This window comes from Mustela putorius, unplaced genomic scaffold (assembly GCF_011764305.1).
Source record: "Mustela putorius furo isolate JIRA1106 unplaced genomic scaffold, ASM1176430v1.1 tig00000174_pilon_pilon_pilon, whole genome shotgun sequence".
Classification (NCBI taxonomy): domain Eukaryota; kingdom Metazoa; phylum Chordata; class Mammalia; order Carnivora; family Mustelidae; genus Mustela; species Mustela putorius.
This window is the reverse complement of record NW_025421304.1, coordinates 16,507,570-16,530,645: the sequence shown is the minus strand read 5'-3', so window position 1 is coordinate 16,530,645 and position 23,076 is coordinate 16,507,570. Positions and strand designations below refer to the sequence as shown.

At 38.8% G+C, this 23,076-nt stretch overlaps 1 protein-coding gene across 1 annotated transcript in view; it reads right to left on the bottom strand.

Moving 5' to 3' along the window:
- Positions 1 to 22,895, bottom strand: part of LPCAT2 (lysophosphatidylcholine acyltransferase 2) — a 67,548-nt gene extending 44,653 nt beyond the window's left edge. Inside the window, exons 1-7 of the mRNA XM_004744201.3 lie at positions 22,550 to 22,895; positions 11,608 to 11,747; positions 8,710 to 8,927; positions 7,070 to 7,182; positions 5,064 to 5,124; positions 3,988 to 4,046; positions 2,679 to 2,713 (exon numbers count right to left, since the gene is read on the bottom strand). Coding sequence (XP_004744258.1) covers positions 2,679 to 2,713; positions 3,988 to 4,046; positions 5,064 to 5,124; positions 7,070 to 7,182; positions 8,710 to 8,927; positions 11,608 to 11,747; positions 22,550 to 22,720 — 797 coding nt within the window. The 5' untranslated portion in view covers positions 22,721 to 22,895. The remainder of the gene's footprint in view (positions 1 to 2,678; positions 2,714 to 3,987; positions 4,047 to 5,063; positions 5,125 to 7,069; positions 7,183 to 8,709; positions 8,928 to 11,607; positions 11,748 to 22,549) is intronic.
- Positions 22,896 to 23,076: the final 181 nt, after the last annotated feature.

Genomic DNA, 23,076 nt, shown 5'->3' with positions numbered 1-23,076 from the left:
AGATCACGATCTCAGGTTCCTGAGACGGAGCCCTATGTTACGCTGTCCATTCATTGGGGAGTCTGTTTGAGATTCTCTCTCTCCCTCTGCCTTTCCCCACTCCTGTGCTCTATCATCTCTCTCTTTAAAAAAAAAAAGAAAGAAAGAAAGAAAGAAACTAAAATATGATTTATCTATAAAAAAATTACTTAAAGGACTTACTTCAGAGAAGAGATTCAGAAATTTAAACAAGGAATTTAGTTAAAAGAAGGAATTTAGGTAGATGTACCAATTCCATATATAATTCTAAATTGTGAATGTAAGTATCAGTTCTCAAATTTTCTATCTGAGAGGAAAACGATCTTTTACTATCAACCACAAGCAAGCAAAATCAATCCACATTATTTACCATGAAGTAAATTATTCTTAAATTATCTAAATTGAGATTTGGAATTTAGTGATTCAAACAGATAAATCTGTTTGGAAAATTCTGACTGCTGTAAGAAAGAAAGACAGACAAAGACAGGAAAGAAGGCAGGGTGGATGGGAGAGATGGGGGGCAGGGGTGGAGGAAGGAGTCAGGCACAAGACCTCATTCAACCTGTGTTGTCTACACTACACACAAACCAAACACCTCTTGGACCCCCACAAAAAAGCTTTTCCATAGCTTCCCCTTCTCTAAGTGTACTCCCTAAGTTTACTACCCCTCTCCCTTAGGCTATTTGCCTTAGTACAGACTCTCTTCCTTAGAATCTCAGTCTAGACTTGCCCTTAGAGCGAGGGCAACTGAGGAAACAGACTTGACAGTAACAGCCCAGTGTTAAATACACCCTGAAACCCACTGGAAGATAGAAGTGGAAATGAGAGTCACCCCGGGCAGGCACCATGTGGCATCTGGACAAAAGAAAATCGTGCCTTTTGAGGATTTTGTGTTTATCGGTCCTAAGAAATCTTCACCTCTGGAAAAATGTTTTCCCTCTCTTTTTTGATCGCCCGCTTCTATTTTCTTTTTCCCTTTATCACACACATCCCAGGTTAGAAGGCTGGATTAACCCAGCCACTCCATTTTCTATCCTGATTCCCCTTCCAGGAAGCCTTCCTGTATTTGTGCTGCCACACAAGTTAACCAAGGCACACTGACCACGCAGGTCACTGTGGCCGTAAGGAGCTTAAACTGTAAAGGCCACAAAGACAACATACCTCAGGACACACACCTCAGGACACCCAGATTTTAGGCGCTTCCTTTTCTATATTGCTCTCATACAGTTTGCTCCTCCTCACTGGCCCTTGTCTAAAAAGCTGAAAACCAGGAACTCAAGATCAACAGTGACACGAAACATGTATTCTGGCCAAAGGAATAAACCGATTTCCAGAGGAGTTAAAGATCACATAATGCCTAGATGTCCTTTGCAATCGATGGTCTTTATTTGGAGTGTCACTTACTTTGACTATGAAGGACCCAAGCGTAATAGGAACATATGTGCCTCACGTGTTAATAACCACTAATGCATATAACTGGCCTGTCAGTTACCTACTCTGATTTAAACTTATTATTTCATTGCAATTCACACATGGGGAAAATCGGTATGCAGTAAAAAAAAATAAATAAAATAAAATCAGACTTTCATATGTTATTGGGATGATCTAAGGAATCACAAGGTACTTACACAAGGCAAATGAGGATTCCTTTTAAATATGTCCAAGTGGTTGTCTGTGCATCAACAATGTTATGTAAACTCTGTGCTCAGTATCAAAAGGCACTGCTGGGGAAGGCCCAAGGCAAAGCCCTCCAATCCAGGCATTTTATCCAAGGCTCTCACCGCAGTGTGGATGGGCTCAGACTTAATCCAGGGGGAAGTCCCTCAAAGGTCTTGAGGGAAAGTAAGTTTCTACATGTTCTGTTCTTTCTAAAGGCCTGTTTCACTTCAGCTGGCTTACTGGTGAGCTGTTTCTCTCCTCTCTTAAATGTTTATAGAAACTGCTGATCCCCATGCTTTTAGAATCCAAGAACGGAACTGAAAGCTTAGCTATTTTCTCAGCTCAGATCAGACACATCAAGGCTATTTCAGGCCCTATGACGCAATGGCCCTGGACTGCTTAAACCGATAGAGTAAAACAACAATGGAGACACCAGCTAACATGTCAAGCCAGCAATGGAAATAAAACTACAAGATTAAAGCTAAGTAGGATGCAAACCAGGTCACTGGACTGGTTCTTAAGAATTGGTAGATACATGCTTGAGACCCATAAGACATCGCAGACAAAATTCTGCACATGGGAGGGATTGGGGGTTTAACGGGCAAGAGAGTGATGCTCTCTACAGAGATTTCTCGGTGACAAGATTTTAGGAGCTGATTAGAAATCTTTACTTTTAGGGGCACGTGGGTGGCTCAGCCCATTGGGAGTCTGACTCTTGATTTCAGCTCAAGTCCTGTTCTCAGGGTTGTGAGATCGAGTCCTGCATCAGGCTCCGGCTCTAGCTCAGTGGGTGAAGTCTACTTGTCCCTCTCCCTACCCCTCGGTTCCACACACACTCTCTCTCTCAAATAAATACATAAATAAATTGAAGCTTAAAAAAAGAGAAATCTTTACTTTTACAAAAAAACAAGGCTTATTTTTAAAAAAAGGAATAAATGATCTTTTTTTTTCTTCACTTGAATAAAATTCCAATAAACCAATAATAAAGAGAAGTGACTTACAATGTATATCCTTGCCATGTCCAAGTCACGGTATCCTACAATAACAGAAGTATTTAGACTGTTAGTTCAGTGAAAAAATGCCAAATAAAAGCCAAATCTTTAAAAAAAAATCTTATTTTAATATTGGTATTCACATACTTTCCTTCTGAATTAAAAGCAGTTATGTTGAAATGTAAAACGAGACTATTATCAGCAGGGCATTACTCTGTGAATTCTTGGATTATATATCGACATACCAAAATCCGTTTTCCATATGTAAACACCTATCTTTTTATGGAATTAAGTTGCTCTTAATTTTTAATAAAACTATGTGCATGTTAGCTATCTTTCTCCTAATATGAACATAGCTAGGTAATTAATTTGCTAACAAAACCCAGAATATAACCGTTCTCAACCAAAGGCGGTGGGGGAGGCAGGTATTTGGAACAGATTAAACTAATACATAGTGAAAGAATTTCAGTAGGTGTCAAATAGGCAGAAGTATAAGTAAATTTTGATGGATTCTAATTTTTTTAACCACGGATATCAAAAGTTTGAGAAGCCACTAAAAGAAAAGCTGACTTGAGCAAGGACTCTTGACCTTAAATAACACAGGTAGCTAATTATAGCCTGCCTTTTTATGTAAAGTCTCTAGTAGGGAAAGTTCCTCTAAAAACCAAAACAGATTCCAGAAAATCTTTCTTTAGCGAAATGGTGGCACTGTCCATATCCAGAGGACAAAAGTGTACCTGGCTGGAGCAGAGAGACTGTCTCCTAAGCCAACTATGCACTTTCTGTAGGATGACAGGTTCTTTCCCTATCTATCTTCGTATTTAAGTTACTTGCTAAGAGTCACACGGCTAGTCAGTATTGAGCCAGAAATGAAACACCAAGCCAATCCTAAATTTATCCTGCTACACCAGTTATCCTTTCAGCAATAACCACTGAATCAGGAAAAGTCTCCTTTGGGGCTTAGTGAAAATCACAAACTATATGCAAGTCTTCTGCTACCCAGTCTAAGAAGACCTTGAATCTGAGACTTACTGGTACCTTGACAACAGAGTAGAAGCTAAGGAAATGCTCTCCTGGAGCTTAGTAATAGCAGAGACAGAATATAATATTGGTGTCGCAAGTACATGCCTATCTTGCAAACTTCTAAATCCTTCACATGGCAAGGGGAATGGGGTGTGCCCATGTTCATCCACAGTAAGTCTATTCAGGACTTTATTCAAAGATTAAAAGAAAATTTGTTAAAAGATTTGCTAGAAAATTTGTGCTGTTGGGAACATCTGAGATTTTTGCCACTGTATGTGAGTCACTCTATGCTTACCAGCTTGTTTGGGTACCTGAGGAGGATCGGCTGCACCGGAACTCCGGGAATGAAGGCTCCTATAACCACAGTGAAATATTATAGCATCTTCCTTATAGGACTATACAGTTTACAGTGAAGAAAATTAATAATAAGCGATATACCTTTCCTTACTGGTTTAAGAGTACACATAAACTATTTGCTAAAGGTTGGTAAATCCCTGGTGTTTACCAAAACGAAAGCACTCTAAAATTCAGAGTTATGAAACCGAAATATTTATGTTATGCCCAAGTTGCTGAAAATATTTATTTACATCTCCATGTGTTCTCATTTTCCAAATACTCATTATTCAAAAAAAATTATTAAATTATTTTAATAATAAAAATATAATTTTTAAAATTTTTTATAAAAAATCATTATTCAAAAAAATACTCATTATCTTACAAGACCAAGAGAAACTGAGGAGAACAAATAAATAAAATAAAATACAAATAAAATAAAAAGTAAATAAAAGCAAATACCTGGGAGCAAAGACTATCCCACTTACTAGGAGTGAGTTCTAACTTTGGCTCTGGGCATTCTAGTAGCTAATACAAAAACATGTTAAAGCATTACCAGTTACTAGGAAATTATGTATGAAATTACACATTACTATGAAATTAGTGACTTTATAATTTTTTATAAAAAAAAGGAGTAAAGCAAAGAATGCATCTGAAGGCTTTATAATGATCACCAAAATAGTTTTGTACTGGATAATGCAGGAACTGGAGTGCCTATAAGAGTATCCTTGGAGGAAAAGAAAAATCTGTCAGTGGTTTCTGTGTGTGTACATGTGTGTGCACAGGTACACAACTGGATACAGTATCAAATATGGCTCACACGTATACACACACACACGCAAATATGCACAACAATCCAAGGAGGAAGGGGTTATGAAACTAAAACAGAAAGTAAAGGAGTGAGTTTTGAGGATTTGCAATGTTAAAAACTTTCTACTGGGAAACGCCCAGCACAAACAAGCTGTTTTGTGTATTAGTATCAAATCATTTGAGAAACCGTTCATATTTTGTTATAGTACATAATTTAATTGATCTCACCTGGTTTAAAAGTAATCAAACAGGAACGATTAGTACAAGTACCTTCTGGGAAAACTAGTATCTTGGGAGAAAAGGAATATGTAGATTTAATATTTCAGTCTAATTAATAGATTACCTCTTTACTCATTCTTATGAATTCACAAAGAGCTGCCAATTCTTATAATACAAAAGTGAAATAAAAGGCTAATATTTGATGCTATGGAAAGTTAGAATCGGATTATCCAGTTTTCCTCTAAAATCACTATTGTCTGACCAATTGGGATAATTAGTAAATGGATTAAATCTCTGAATAGAAAATACATTTAATAAATGTTTCTAATGACGATGCTAATGATTTGGATAAACTTAAAAGAAGATGCACGCCCTAGGTCATGGCCAAAGAGGACTTTAAATTCTTTCCTCTCCTGCTATTCATCCTTAACCGAATCATTACTACTTCCTTGTTTCTGTTTTCCCATTCAAGGATCTTCACTCCTACAACATACAGTTCAGGGATATTTGGAGGAGGGAAAAAGGAGAAAATACTTACAACACGCTTTATGCTTACTTGGGTTAGTAGACATATGGAATACAATTCAGTATCTTTTTTGAGAAAGTATTTTTAGCTTTTAACATAGTCTTTTCTGTTCTTCATGTGAAAGTCACACAGTACAGTTAGTTTCCCCATTAAGTGAACCAGCTGGATTTTCTGAAGCTTTTAGAATTTGGCAATGATTGAATCATAAGTACATAAAATAAAAACAGAAAGTTCCTGTACCCACAGTAGTTAGTATGTATAATTATTTGGTATTTTTTTAAATGATAATTAGAAAGGGAAAACATTATCAGGCAAAAGTGCTACCACAATGGGTTATTTATAAAATAAAAATGATAAGTGTATGCAATTTTACCCCCCAATTTAAAAACAAAAATGGGTTTCCTATCACAACTGGTTACAATATCAAATATGGCTCCTTCAGTGGAAACTCTATAGCTACTCTATTAATGAGTGGATACAGTGGAAATCATAACATCTCCGACCTGGAAGGGGGCATTAAAAGCCATCCAGTATGCCAATGCTTGAATTCTTTCTACAATATCCCCCCCAAGTGGTTGCTTAGTCAGTGCCTGAAAATTCTTACTATTTCAGATCAGATCATTGTACATCTGGACAGAAAGTTCCTTGAGATGAGCTGAAGTCTTACCAATTTGTTAACTTTGGCCTACCAGTCCTAGATAGAGTCCCTGGATCCAAAGAGAAAAACCGAACCCTCTATTCCAAGTGCTGTTTCTTCCTGGTCACTTTTTAAAAATCATTCCTCACATGCCCTGGTTTCTAAACCTCCTGGTGGATTTAGAAACCCACATATTCCTCTTGGTATTTTAACATCTACTCATCATCATGGGTGGCCAGATCACTGCAGATCATGAGTCCTGCTAGAGTCCCCTGCTTATACCGAGGACAAGGTAGAGTGTTACTGACCAGAATTACCCAGGAGGCTCCCTTTATCCAGAAAATATCGCCCCCCCTCAACTTCAAAAGGCATTCTAGGTGATGGGGTTAGTAAGATGGTCTGAAAGTCTGAAAAAGTTCTATAAGTGATTCTGATGTACCCCCTGAAGTGAAAAACCCTGCCTAAATAAACTTTGGACAAGATTAAGATGATAATCGCTTTTAAAAAATAAATAAATAAACCTACCAATATTATTGAGCAGAATTGAGCTTTGATATTTTGTCTTTAAGATAATAAATAAATTCAGAGGTAGAGAATTACTTTTTATGACATAAAGCAAAAAAATTGTTTCAGAGTTTGGAGGATAAGAGAGAATGATATATTTAATCCCATGGAGTTTCTCATAGGGAAGAGGACTTTTTAATACTTACTCATTTGTTCTGTTTCTCTTATGCTGAAGACACCCAGCACGGGTGTCCCCAGATGCTGCCATCCGTGGGTCTAAATGATTTCCACATATGCAGTAAGTAAACTAGCAATATATCTATTGGCCTGTGGCCAATATATCTATACCTGTGGCCATTGCCCTCCTGATGTTGCTCGCCTTACTATTTCATTTATTGTGTTTTTTCGAGAGTCCGGATCCACCCGGGACACCAGCACTGGCTGCAGAGCTCTTAACAGTCCTTTAAGACAAACAAAAGGTCAGAGCCAAGCCTTTTATTTATTTATTTATTTTTTTGGCTAAAGCTATTAGAGCAATGATACTGGATAAATCATAAAACGATTTTTATGTAAAGTTAAAATATAGCAAATCAAAGAGAACTTTAAAAAAATCCGTTTTAATTCACAGTTTATAAGAAGGGTTTTGCGTTTTTTTATATACATACAAGGATATCATTGATATAACAGAAGTTAACAGCAAGAATATGAAAGGAAACAAATGCAGTTTTCTCCCTGAAGGTCTTCTTCCTCAACTGACAATCAACCTTTGGAATATATACTACAAGATTATCTTGTTTTATTTTAGGAATAGCCTGACAACTGACTATGTGAATTCAGAGTACACACAGGTAGGGAGCAATGATTAATTTTATTAACATTTTCAGCACACCAGTCTTCTAAGTGGGGAGCTTTCTCATACATGCATAATAAACCTCAGTTTATTGAACATCTTTTTTTTTTTAACATGTTTATTTATTTATTTGTTTATTTGACACAGAGAGAGAGAGACAGCGAGAGAGGGGACACAAGCAGGGGGAGCAGGGCACCCAATGCGGGGCTTGATTCCAGGACTCATGACCCCAGGATCACAACATGAGCTGAAGGCAGATGCTTAAAGACTGAGCCACTCAAGTGCCCCAATTTATTGAAAATCTACTGCTAAACAGTTTTTCATGAAAATGCCATATTATACAAAGCAAGGTGCTTACAATGGGAAAAAAAAGAGAGACAGAGAGAGGGAAAGAAGAGAAAGAGTGTGTATGTGCGTTTTTCTTAGCTGAGTGACAAAGTAGCAGGAACTATGCTATTTCTCCAGAGTGCCAAGGTAACATCAGGCAAATTCCGCACCTACTCTCTCGCCACTGGATGCTTGAAATAACCTTGGGACGACTGGGAGCGGTTGCTTAGAGACCCGCACCCTAGGGAGGGACCAAAGCATCTGGTGGGATACACATCTCACTGACTTCATTATTTTTTATGGCAGGAGGCACTTATCGTTCCACATCATAATTTTCAAAGAGTTTCACGTTGGTCCCTCATGGAGACTCTGGGGCAATAATAAGCAAACAGAGTTAAGAGGAAAGACTTCACGTGTCTATCAGCCTAATACCCCAAAGAGAAATTCGTGAAATAGCATGTAACCAGTGTTTTCACAAATTCTTCAGTTACATTCTCTCTCTCGAAAAACCAAACACGTTTGGGACTTGAAAGCTGGTCTTTCTAGCTAGGTATACAAACACTAAGCAGTGATGGTATGGTGACAAAAATAAGAATTTGAAAGAATTCTAAGGGTACAGACAGGGAGGTCTTTAACCTTTACCATAAATTCCTTCCTTCCATATAGTTCCTCACTAGAAGTAAGGAGATCGTTTTGAAGTGTTTCATTATTTGAGAGTTTTTAAAAAGCTCACTGATAAACGATAGTTTGGTGTTTGTTTTAAGGCAAACCATGAGCATGAAAATATCTATGTTGTCTTACAAGTACTTACTGCCAATCAGAGGAACCTGTGCATTTTCATTTCGAGAGACCATCGAGGGCAACCCGGCTACGACACAGGCAATCCCATCAAAGAATGTGGAATGGGGGGCAGCGACAAAAATCGGGGCCTCCATGGGTCTCGCCACCTTTCCCTTCACAGTAACTATGAACCCCATTGAAAAGAACATGGCATGACCCAGAATCTTCAAAACTGGTTGACTGATTTTCCTTTGGAAAGAAAAAAAAAAAAAAAAAAAAAAAAAAAAGACAGAAAGAAAGGAAGAAAAGAAAAGACACAATTAGTCTTGCTAATCTCAGCTAACAGCAGGGCTTTGCTCTAAAACACAATACAAAAACCCAAACGTGTCAGAATACTTCATTTTAAAATATGAGCTAAGAATAGCTTGCAGTTATACGAAGCATTCTTTCCACCAGGCACTATTCTAAGGACTTTAGATTTCTTTAATCCTCAGTCCAATTTTATGAAATAGGTATTATTTATTAGCACCCTTATTTTGCAGCTGGGAAACTGAGGCAGAGAGAAGCGAAATTTCCCAAGGATGTATGGCTAATAAGTGACTCCACTGACAACACACATCTCCCACTGAGAAGCCCACGTGAGTATAGTCCTTCAGAGCAGACACCTTGGGAACGTACATTTGGGTAATAAAGATGCTACTATCTCCCCCAAAGACTTTTGGAACTCTCGTGCTGAATCTGTCCTCGGAGTAATTTTTTTTTTAAGCCTTATTACCTAGACCATTATAATTCTTAGACATCATCAAATATTTAAAAGGTAAATTCGCCATCTCACTTCCTTGGAACATAGATGCACTTAATTTCAGATACCGAATTGCTTCCTTTTTAAAAAGAATTTCTGTCATTAGAAAATAATTCATCGAACTGTGCCCAGGTGACCTGCACTAGACACACGAGACAAATAAGACCCAGTCTTTGTCCTTGAGTAGCTCAACTGAGTAGGAAGACAAAAACCCACTTCTAGAAATGCAAACACAGAATAGGCATCTGAGATTGTGAATAAGCATACAGCTTTTCATGGAAAGCAAAACATGTGCATTTCCCATAACACAGCTAATGGGAGGCTTAAAAAATAGGCTTCCTGGGATGCCTGTGTGGCTCAGTTGGTTAAGGGACTGCCTTCGGCTCAGGTCATGATCCCAGCGTCCTGGGATCGAGTCCCACATCGGGCTCCTTGCTCAGTGGGGAGCCTGCTTCTCCCTCTGCCACTCTGCCTGTGTGCTCTCTCTCTCTCTGACAAATAAATAAATAAAATCTTAAAAAAAAAAAATACGCTTCCTGTCTAACTCTCTCAACAGTCTTGTCAGATGCAGCGAGGGGCTAGGAAGCAACCGGCCACTGAGGAAGTTTCGCTGTAAGGAGAAAGTAAGACACAGAGAACCAAAACACTTTTCCAGAGGGCACGGGGAAAAGACTGTATCTCTCCTTCTTGCTCTTTCCAATTCGGATGTCTATTTACCTAAGAATAAAAAGCTCACCCCATTAACCAAATTTCCACACCTACTATTTTTGATTTACAGTGATGTAAATTCTGACAACTGCATTCTGAAATATCCCATGTTCAAAGCTGTTGGACACTTCCACTCAAATGATTTCAAAAAGGCTAAAAGTTGGGTGCTGCATAATTAACGTCAATGTTACCTGTTTGAGAATAAGTAGAGATACTTGCTTAATAGGCAAAAATAGAACTTTTTTTCCCCCTAACATTTATTAAATCTGTTTTCTGGATTCTTGGACTATTCCCTCCATCATTATAGGGCTCCATAAGCCATTAACGATAGAAACCAAAGGGGTAATTGAAAGGGATGGGCACATCATGGAAAAAACAAAAAACCAAAACCAAAAAACAAAACCCAAAAAACGAACCTCTCATAAAATAATTTTTAGTGACATACAACCTTGAGCTCTAAAACAAAGCAGTGCAATTTCCAAGGATTGAGGTGGTATTAGTTCTCTGGGGACACTGCCAGCCTTGGATTCAGTAACCAGCCTTGGGCTGAATGTTGACATTTATTTACTAGAATATGAACTGGATGGTGAATTGCATATTTTTAAAAGTTTCTAGAACAGTGGTTTTCAAAAATTTTTGGAGGACATTCTCCTTTGAGATTTGGATGGAAGGAATGGACCCTGCAGACAAAGAAAAAAAAATGTGCACAATTTTAGAAAGTTTGACAGTGCCCTAAAACTCAGCAATGGCTTCCCATTCCAAGGAATGCACATTTTAAAAGGCTTCACTCTCAGGATAAACATAAGGCAACAAGTTGGCTCTGTCCCAGGGGAGTGAACTTTGACCAGTAACTTTGTTAATTTGTGATAAGTCTCTTCTCTAACACCCCCCTAATGAGATAATGCTTGAGAAGCAATTCCATTCTGCTTCTACGCTGATGTTTTAAAAAGGCTAGGCTCTACTGATTAAGAATTAAACTGTGATTAACAATAATCACTGAAGTATTCAATACACTGTAACTGACCTGCTTAATTATGCCACTGCAGAAAATACGTAGTTACTATGAAGGGACAAAAGCAAATGTCAAGACTGAGGGAGAGCAGAAGAAAGGCATTTTTCAGCTGTAATAGTTTCGGGCCTACTACCTGGGTCTTCCAGAACAAGGGATCTATCGCTTTTCAGCAATAACTCAGAAAACCATATTTTAATATAGGAAATTACAGCTTCACCAGATTATCCCGAGGTGCTCAGGCAGCAATTTCTCCAAACGATGAATTAATAACCGTTTCATCTGAGAAATGGAAATAAATGGTGACTACTGAGTTGGCAGCAGTAGCTAAAGCTATCGATTGATGACTGAACTATGGTAAACTCTTCTTTATTTGATTTACTTAACATTTAGACATTATTCTTTCTTACCTCCTCCAACCAGTTATTGGATGGGTCAGCTTTTCGGGACAGCATACAGTTGAAAGGGCGGCAAATGGCCAGGCGAGTAATACAATTAATGCGACCAACAAGACGCGGATTGGAAGCAGGATAATTCCAAGAAAGAAAATCTGAAAGCACAAAGTTAAAAAAAAAAAATAGATGAATGGACAGTATTTTAATGTTCTGGCTATCAACCAGAAACACAGAAGAGCAACGTTTTGTGTCATTCATGTGTTCATTAAAGGATGAAATGAATATTACCCCGCGCCAGACATGAATCTCAGCTCAAAGAAAAATAATGTACTATATCCTGCTGTACACCACCTACAATATAGCAAAAGCAGCAGTGAAGAAAACCAGGCACTATAAGAACACGTGATCTGTTTGTTAAGGAAAGTGACTCGAGGATGTTGGGGAAACGCAGTATCTCACTACGCAGTCAGGGAAAGATTCCTGGAGGAGTTGAAGGCTGAATGGTCTTGAAAGACAAGCAGAAGCTAGCAAGGTAAGAGGGGAAATTGGTTTTTGAGAGCTATCAATAGAAGGAAGAGTGTTAATGAAGGTATTAGAGTGTGAACGAGTAAGTGCGTTATTTTAGAGACCTGCCAGTCCTTTATAACTAACGACAGTAAGAAGATAGAGAAGGAAAAAATAAAATAAAAAACAAGTAAGAATAAGAATGAAAGTTAGTAAGAATGGCCAATAATACATGAATGCTTATTATATAGTGGGCGCAAGAAGCACTTGGCATATAGGGACCCATTTGATTCCTATAACCTTAGGCTCTTTCATATATGGGAAAAGAACGGCACAAAGGAACTTAGGTGATGCTACTTAAGATCATACTTACTAAGTGGGGGGAAGGGTTGAACGCAGCTTGGTTACAAAGCCTTTGCTCTTAATCCTATACCATATTGACTTTTTTTTTTCTAAAAGATTTAAAAAAATTATTTGTCAGAGAGAGGGAGAGAGAGAGCACACACAAGCAGGGGGAGAGGAAGAGGCAGAGGGAAAAGCAGGCTCCCTGCTGAGCAAGGGCCCAATGCAGGACGCGATCCCAGGACTCTAGGATCATGACCTGAGCTGAAGGCAGAGGCTTTAACCCACTGAGCCACCCAGGTGCCCAACTTCGTGAGTTTTCATAAATGTGTGCTCTTGTACCTACCACCACCGCAATCAAGACACAGACGATGCCTGTCCTCCAGTCACCTCGGTCTCTTCCTACCCTCTTAGGCAACCAATGCGAGATTTCTATCACCAGAGATTAGTTTTGTCTGTTCTTGAACGTCATATGAAGGAATCATACATTATGCATTCTTATGTGTCTAAGCTTCTTTCGCTTAACGTATTGTTTTTGTAATTCAATTATGCGATTTTGCAAATGAGTAATTCATTATTTTTGATTGCAGAATATGATTCCACTGTATGCATATGGGGCAATTTATTTAGTCTTCTGTTGATCAATCTTTGGCTTGTTTCCCGTCGAGGGCTCTTATGATTGAAGCCCCTATGAACATTCTTGTACAAACCTTTTCACAGATACCTGTTTTCCTTTCTCATCCTGGGAGGGGAATTGCTGGGTTACAGACAGTTCAACTTGATAAGAAACTGCCAAAGTACTCTCCACAGTGGTTGTAATAGTTGCAAGTGTTACTGGCAACGTAGGAGAATTTTGGTCACTTGCCAACATTTGGTCTTAGGATGCTTTTTTAAAAAATCAACTTTATCAAGACATAATTTATAAAAAATAAAAATGCATCTACTTTAAGTGTGCAGATTATGAAGTTTTTTTTTTTTTTTTAAGATTTTATTTATTTATTTGACACAGAGAGAGAGATCACGAGTAGGCAGAGAGGCAGGTAGAGAGAGAGGCAGAAGCAGGCTCTCCACTGAGCAGAGAGCCTGATGCAGGGCTCGATCCCAGGACCCTGAGACCATGACCGGAGCTGAAGGCAGAGGCTTAACCCTCTGAGCCACCTCAGCGCCCCAGATTATGAGTTCTTCAAATATATTTCCCTAAGCAAACACCACGGCAGTCAAGATACAGAACAGTCCGATCACCCAAAAAAGTTCCTTTATGCCTCTCAGCAGTCGAACACCCTCCCTGGCCTTTGGCAGCTGGTGACAGGCTCCTTTTCACCCTAGTTTTGCCTGTTGTAGATTATCATATAGAAATCACTCAGTAGGTGTTCTTTTTATGTCTGGCTTCTTTCCCTTCAAATCACTGAGATTCTCCCACGTCGTCATTATGTACCAGTAGTGAACCCTTTTCAATGGCAGAGTTACTATTCCACTGTATGAATATATCATGATTCATTTATCCATTCTTCTTTGTATGGACATTTAGCTATTATGAATATAGCTCTCATGGACATTAATGTTCAAGTCTCTGTGTGGACATAGATTTTGACTTCATCAGGAGTGAAACTGTTGGGTCAGGGTACGGTTAACTTATTACTTTTTTTTAAGATTTTATTTATTTGAAAGAGAGAGAGAGAGCATGAGCAGGGGGAGAGGCAGATGGAGAGAGCAGACTCTCCACTGAGCAGGGAGTCCTATGTGGGGCTCAATCCCAGCACCCTGGGATTATGACCTGAGCCGAAGGTAGACTCGTGACCAACTGAGCCACCCAGGCGCCCCAGGGTATGATTAACTTTATAAGAAACTGCCCCATTGTTTTTCCAATGGTTGTATCATCTTACCTCACCAACAAAGTATAAAAAGTTTTTGTTGCTCCACGTCCTCATCAACATTTGGTGTTGTCAGTCTGTAGCCATTCACGTGGGTATAAATAATATCTCATGTGGCCTTCATGCACATTTCCTTGATGAACAGTGTGTTTGCACACATTCTTCGTGTGCTTATTGGTCACTCCCTTAACTCTTTAGAAGTGTCTGTTCAAGTCTTTGGCCCATTTTTACAGGTTTGTTCATTGTTTCCTTATCAATTTGTAGGAGTTCTTTATATGTTTTACATACAAGACCTTTGTCCTTATATGTACTGAAATATTTTCTTCCAGCCCATGTCTTGCCTTTTCATTTTCTTTTCTTTTTTTTTTTAAGATTTTATTTATTAATTTGACAAAGAGAGTTCACAAGTAGGCAGAGCAGCAGGCGGGGGCGGGAGGCGGGGGAGCAGCCTCCCTGCTGAGCAGAGAGCCTGATGCGGGGCTTGATCCCAGGATCCTAGGATCATGACCTGAGCCGAAGGCAGAGGCTTAACCCACTGAGCCACCTAGGCGCCCCGCCTTTTCATTTTCTTAATGGTATCTTTTGATGAGAAGAATTTTAATTCTGCTGTAGACTAATTTATCAATATTTAGTTTTAGTTTTCTGTGTCGCTTCTAAGAAATCTTTACTTACCTCTAGGCCATGATGATATTTTATATTCTCTTCTTCTAGAAGCTGTATGGTGTTAGCTTTTTTCAGTCCATGATCCATGTTAAATTACTTTCTGTGTGTGGTATGTGCTAGGGATCGAGGTTAGTTTTCATCCATAACCTCTATCTGGTTGTCCCAACACCATTTGTTGAAAAGACTCGATACTCGATAATGAATTTTCCTGACAACTTTATCAAAAATCGATCAAACACATATGTGTGGGCTCTCTGTTATGTTTTGTTGCTTGGTTCATCTGCTCTTCTGTCTATACCCGATTCTCTCAACTCTGCAGTTTTTTGTATGTGTGTGGTTTTTTTTTTTTTTTTTTTTTAATAAGTCTTGAATTCAGGTACTGTGTTCTGCAGCGTTTTCTTCTTCAAACTTTTTTTGGGCTACTCTAGTTCCTTTGCATTTTCACATATATTTCAGAATTAATTTGCCAGTTTCTACCCCAACAAAAAAGTCTATTGGGATTTTTATTAGGGTTTCATTGAATCTATAGGTCAATTTGGGAGGAATTATCACCATGATAATATTGACTCTTCCAATTTACAAACATAACGTATCTCTCCACTTATGTAAAGTTTCATTAATTCCTCACAACAGTGTCTTGTTGTTTTCAATGGTTTGGTTAAATATATTCCTAATTGTTTAATGTTATTTTATTGCTATTATAAACAAGATAATTTAATTTCACATGGCAATTGTTTGGTACTAGTATACAGACATGTAACTGGTTTTGAGTTTTAATCTTATGTCCTACAACCTAGCCAAGTTCAGTTACTAGTTCTAGGTGTTAGCCACTTTGTAGGTTCTTTAGAATGTTCTACATATACAAACATGACATCTGTGAAATAAATAGAATTTTTCCTTTCTTTTTGTATTTTTAATTTTTTTAAATTTTATTTTAAATTCTAGTTAGGGGAACATTACAGTGTCCTCCTAGTTTCAGATGTGCAATATAGTGATTCAACAATTCCATGCATCACCCAGTGCTCATCAGGAAGAGTGCCTTCCTTACTCCCCATCACCTGTTTTACCAATCCCCCCACCCACTTCCCCTTTGGTAACAACTATCGGTTTGTTCTCTATGGTTCTGAGTCTGTTTCTCAGTTTGTCTCTCTCTTTTCCCCTTTGCTTATTTTGTTTGTTATTTGTCTGTTTCTTAATTTACACATATGAGAGAAATCACAAGGTATTTGATTTTCTCTGACTGAGAAAATTCACTTTCTTTTCTCATCTCTCTGTCTTGTCATTCTTCTCTTATTTCATTGCACTGGCTTGCACCCCCAGTTTAATGTTGAACAGAAGTGGAACCCTTTCTTATATTTTTTCAGATGCTGTTATCAAGGTAATGCTAGCCACATATTTTTTACACACTGTCTTCATTTTCATTCATCTCAAAGTACTTACAAATATTTCTTATGATTTCTTCTTTGAATTACTGATTATTTAGCAGTAATTTAAATTTCCACTTATTTGTGAATTTCCTAAATTTCTTATTTTTTTAAAGATTTTATTTATTTATTTGATAGACAGAGATCACAGGTAGGCAGAGAGGCAGGCAGAGAGAGAGGAGGAAGCAGGCCCCCTGTCGAGCAGAGAGCCTGATGTGGGGCCTGATCCCAGGACCCCGGGATCATGACCTGAGCCGAAGGCAGAGGCTTTAACTCACTGAGCCACCCAGATGTCCCAATTTCTTATTTTTTCCTAATTGCAATCCATTGTGGTTGGATGACATACATTATTATAATCCTCCTACATTTATTGAAACCTGTTTTATAGCCTACTATAATTGTCTTAGAGAATATTCCTTGGGCACTTGAGAAAATGTGTTTTCTGCTATTGCTGGATGGACTGCTCTCTTTATATATTTCTTAGTTGAGTGTTGTTCAAGACTTTTTCTTGTTTATATTTTGTTTCATTGTTCTACCACTACTCACAGTGGGGAACAGAAGTCTCTAACTACTATTGTTGAATTGTGTATTTTCTGCTTCAATTTGTTTTGCTTTGTGTATTTGGTGCTCTGCTGTTAGGTGCGTATATGATTCTAATTGTTTTCTTGATGATGTAACCCTTTTATCATTGTAACGTGTCTTCCTTTACCTCTAGTAACAATGTCTGTCTTAAGGTCTTTTTTATTTAATATTAATATGGCCCTTCCAGTTCTCTCTTGGTTATTGTTTGCATGGTGTATCTTTTCTATTCTTTTACTTTCAACCTATTTGGGTCTTTGAATCTGAAGTGTGTCTTTTTATAGAGTATAGAGTTGGATTGTATATTTTTATCAATTCTTCCATCTCTCACTTCCATTTATATTTAATGTAATTACTGGTAAGATTTACATCTGCTCTTTTGCTACTTGCTTTCTACATATCTATGTCTTTTTCATTTCTCTATTTCTCCATTATTACCTTCTTTTATGTTAAGTAATATTTTCTAGTGTACCATCTTAATTCCCTTGTCACTTCTTCTAAAATTAATTTTCTTAGTGGTTGCCCTAAGTGTTCCCAACTTCATTTACAGTAACCGATCTTGGATTAATACCAACTTAATTATAATAGGATATAAAAATTGTGCTCTAATAGCTCTACTCTATTTCCTCCTTCCTCCTGTTTGCTAATTTTGTCATATAAATTACATCTTATACATTGTATATCTATCAACACAGACTTCTAAACATTGCTTTGTGTAATTGTCTTTTTAAAAAAGATTTATTTATTTTAGAGAGAGAGCATATGTGTGCACATGAGTCAGGGGAGGGACAGAGGGAGAGGAGAGAAGCAGATTCCCCACAGAGTGTGGAGCCCAATACAGAACTTGATCCCAGAATCCTGAAATCATGGCCTGAGCTGAAATCAAGAGTTGGATGCTTAACTGAGCCACCTAGGTACCCCTATGTAGTTGTCCTTTAATCATGGAAGACAGGGGTGCCTGGTTGGTTCAGTGGGTTAAAGACTCTGCCTTCAGCTTGGGTCATGATCCCAGGGTCCTGGAATTGAGCCCCATATCGGGCTCTTTGCTCAGCAGAGAGCCTGCTCCTCCCCTCCCCCTGCCTACTTGTGATCTCTGTCTGTCAAATTAATTAATTAATTAATTTTTAAGAAGATCACATAGAAGACATAAAAAAGATTTACAAATAAAAATTATATTTATGGTGTCTTGTATATTTATACATGTAGTTATCTTTACCAGTATTTTAATTTCTTCATGTGGATTGGAGTTACTCTCTAGTGTCATTTCAACCAAAGGTCTCCCTGCAGTATCTCTTTCAGAGCGTGTGTACCAGTGACAAATTCTGTTTTTGTTAATTTCTCCTCTATTTTTGAAGGATAGTTTTTCTGACTATATAAATCCTGGTTGACAGTATTCTACTTTCAGCACTTTGAGTATATCATCCTATTGCCTTCTAGCCTCCATGGTTCCTGATGAACAATCAGATATCACTCTTATTCAGGATCCCTTTCTGTATGATGAATTACTTCTCTCTTTCTGCTTTCAAGAGTCTCTTTCCTTCTTTGCCTTTTAACAGTTTGATTATGATATGTATAGGTATGGATATCTTTGAGTTTATTATACTTAGAAATCATTAAGCTTTTTGATTGTGTTAATATTTTTCACTAAATTTGGCAAGTTTTCAGCCATTTTTTCTTCAAAAATTCTTTGCCTCCTTCTGTGGCTCCCATTCTGTTTATGTTGATACACTTGATAATATCTTACAAGTCTCTGAGGTTCTGTTTTCACTTTTCTTCAACTTTTTTCTTTCTGTTCCTCAGATCAATTAATCTCAATTGAACTATCTTTAAATTTGCTGATTCTTCTGTTTGCTCAAGTCTGCTGTTGAGTCCCTCTAGTGAATTTTTCATTTCAGTTATTGTACTTCTTTCTGGTTCTTTTTAAAATAATTTAAATAATTTCTATCTCTACTGATCATCTCTATTTGGTGATTCACTGTCTCATATTTTCCTTTAGTTCTTTTCACATGTTTTTTTTTTCCTTTCGTTATTTGAACATATTTAAAATATTTGACTTAAAATTTTTGGATAGTAGGTCCAACATCTGGGATCCCTTGGAGACAGTTTTTATTGACTGCTATTATGGGACATACTTTATTGTTTGTTGCATATTTTGCAATTTTTTTGTTGAAAACCAAACATTTAAAATAATGTAACAACTCTGAAAATCAGATTCTCTTCCATCACCAAGGTGCATTGTTATTGCTATCTGTTGTTGTTATTTGCTTGTTCATTAACTGTTATGATGTAATTCTATAAAGGATGTATTCTTTGTCATGTGTCCTGTGTGGCTACTGAAGTCTCTGACCAATTAGTTTGGGAGTCAGCTAATATTAAATAAGATTTCCTTCAGTGCCTGGAATCAGTAAGTTCCTCAATGTTTGTGAAGAGTCTCTGTGCACATGTTGGAACACACCTTCAACACACAGCCAAGTGGAAGTCCACAGCTCTGCCTTAGCTTTTACCTCCTCTTTGTACAAAGCCTGATGGTTAGGTAGAGATGAGAGCTTAGGATAGTCTTTTGTTGTTGATGGGAATACACACAGACCTATACATGTAGATACCCTTCTAGATTCCCATGAATATGTCAAACCCTTATGGGCATCTCATTCCCTTACTTCTTCTTGCAAGCTGTTTGGTTAAGCCTATTGTTTGCTCCAATCATTAGTCACTGCCTCAGGTAGCTGTCACGTTCAGCAATTGCCTCTGGTTGTTTTGGCAAACACTCCCAGAGAAAAGACTGCAGTGGGTACCCTCCAAGGCAGGTCAAATAAGCCTTGCAAACAGCCTTACAAATGACCTAGAAATAATCTTTACTGTAAGAAAGGGCCATAGCATAGATCCTGAAGATAGAGTTAGAATGAGGTTATAGTATATTCACATAAGCTAACTCACATTTAAAATGTGAATGAACACCTTAATTAAGTTGTCAAATATTGGGCTAATTTTTTGTGTGCCATTTCCAGGTCTGCAACAAATAATAGTATTTAACAGTAAATAAACCAACTTTGATTAACTCTTTGACAAAATAAGAGGATTCCCCATCATATTCTCATTTGGTAAGGCATCATCTTTGGAGGGAGGCCTTCTTTCAACACTCTGTTAATGTAATCTTCTTCTCTGGATTTTCTTCATAGGCAGAGTTCTTGTTTCTCTTATCCACTGCTGTATCTCCAGAAATTAGCATTGTGCTTGGTACACAATGATATTTAACAAATACTTTTGGTATGATAAATGACCCACAATTACTACCAAACACTTATTTCAATTCCATATTCTATTGAGGAAATGAAAGCTAGGCTACTTGTTTCCATGCTACTAAGCAGCAGGACCTTAAATTGTCAAAAAGAGAAGGGGAAGGGCAAAGCTAAGTCCTACAAGGAGATACAAAAGTGACAATAGCCCTTAAGCAAGATATTGATCATTATTCAAGGTTAAATTTAGTCTGAATTGATCACAGTAAGTCTTACTTAAGTGAAAGCATATCGATCTTTTAAACTTGATAATACAGACAATACTGTTTTTCAATCATGTCTGGTTAAATCTTCCTTTTGCGTAGATGTTCAAGCCATTGTTGTAGCCATCTCTGGTCTACATTTTTAATTAAAAACAAAACAACACAAAACAAAAAAAACCTAGACCTATTCAATTCCATTTAATACAAATTGTAAATTTTAAATACAGTTTAAGATTTGTAGGCAACATAGTATAGCATAACTATCAATATTAAAATCACCGAACAGTCCAGATTCTTTCTCACATTTTCTCACTTAATTTTAACCCCTTTTTGGTGTAAGACTATTTCAATTTAATAAATAAGAAAAGTGAAGTTCAAAGAAGTTAAGTGACTTGGCCAAAGTCATATAACGAACTGATAAACAGCACAGCCTGAGCAGGTTTCCTGACTTATCTTTCCATTATACTATAGCTCTCGTAAAGCTATGCGAAAGTGCTCTCCAAAAAGTAACAGGCCATGCTATAAAAAAAAAAAAAAGAAAGAAAAGAAAAGAAAAAGAAAACCAACACCAACAATTAGTCTCATTATAAATATACCACTTTGGTCCTCTCGCCAAAATATGAAGCCAAATAGACATATTTACATTTAAGAATGATTACTTTAACCAAATTAGACTAAAATTAATCTTGAGTGATAGTCCATGTATTTACAAATCTTTCAGAAGTTTTAAGATACAAAGGGGGCATCTGTCCATTTAAAGACATGAAGATTAAATTTTTAAACATTTAGTTTCTTTACAAAGAGGTATTACTACATTATCTTCCTCTTCCTCTCTCACACTCTTCTGCAACAGACACCCATTTAACATTACTGTAACCCACTGCGGGGGACAAGTCTCAGTGCATATAAGTGGGCTATGCAAAAATAACACGATTTCCAATCTAAAGTAAAGAAATACGTGAGATGGACAGGACAACATCAAAACCTCTTTTTTCATGCAGAGCACACAGGACAAACGTAGCTTGCACACTCTATCTTGTTCTTTGATCGCTAACTGCACCAAAGAGGAAGTCCACAGACCCAATTGTAACTGTTAATGGTAAAAGAACGTTTTACAAGAAAAAGGAAAGAAAAGGAAACTTCCTTTTTGTATTCAGCAGTTTTTAACAGTGGAAGAAAGTTTGGAGAAGTGTTGAATCTAGAAGCATTTGAGTGAAGACTGATTCAGGACCGAATCAGGATGAAGACTTCTGAACACCTTAAGTTGACCCACATTATCCCTTTTCCTAGACTCTGATTTCCTTCTCAGCTAGATCATCCCAGCCTTACCTGTTCTAATTCCAGACCTCCACCTCCTAGACTCTTCACCTCCTAGACTGACTCCACTCCTTCCCTAAGGCAGAAGAAGAAAGAAAGAAAGAAAGAAAGAAAGAAAGAAAGAAAGAAACTTTCCCAAGCCCACTCTCCTGTAGATTGCCCAGCCCTCCACTCTAACAAACTCAAGTTGAAGCTCTTGTCACAGACTGATCTCCCTTCTCGGCATGGAATGTCTCCTCTGCCACTGGCTCAGCTTTCTCCTGTTTAGGACCTGCCTCTCAGACCCACAGGTTCTTTGCATTTTCTCCTCTCACACATCCTTGGACCATCCTCCAAGTGCCCTCAATTCTCATACGCACATCTCTGCCCCTTCCAGACTTAAGGTTTTCAGAAGCCTTCACCTTGCAGATCCACATCTCTATTCCTCAGGGCCTTTGCTTCTCAGACTTGCGCCCCCCACCCCAGATACCTCCCCACCCTATCCACACGCCCCTCAGACAACAGCTCCCCGCCCATCCAGGCCCCGCCCCCGGACCTGCCTCCTCTCTCAGACCCACATCCCTCACCTCTCTCACCTGGCTCCGCCTCCCCTCTCACCTGGCTCCGCCTCCCCTCTCAGACCCGCACCCCTCCCCTGGATCTGCCTCCTCTTTCAGACCCACATCCCGCTCCGGATCTCCCTCCTCTTTCGGTCCCACATCTCTCACCTGCGTCCGCCTCCACCGTCAGACCCACGCCCCTCCCCTGGCCCACGCTCTCACCTGGAGACATCTCGCGGCGCCCATCCGCGTCTCCTGCACGAAAGGGTTGGGCACAGGCGGCGGGAAGAAGGACGCCTGGCGGGGCACCATAGGCGGCCGCAGGCCGGCTTTCCCCATGCCCGCGCCCGGCACGGTGGCCGCCACCGCCGCCGCCTCCGCACACTGGCTCATGGCCCAGCCGGGCCGTCCGACCGGACCCAGCGACGGATGCGAAACACGGGAGTTAGCGCCCCGGGAGACCCAGGGGAAGCTTCTCCCGAGTCCCAGCCCGCGGCGGTGCTGCGGGCGCTCCGCGCAGGCGCGAGTCACCTAGACACAGTCCGGTCTCGCCCCACCCTTCTGACTCCGGGCGCTCCGGCCTGGCTCCACCCTCTGAGCGCTAGCCACACCCCTTAAGGTATGGGCTCTTCCTCTTTGGTCATATAGCTCCGCCCCCTGGAGGTGACTTTCTCCCTCAGAGCAGGGCACCCCCAGTGACAGTTTAGGCAGAGTTCTCTGCTTGAGGGTCATGCTCACCTAGAGTACCA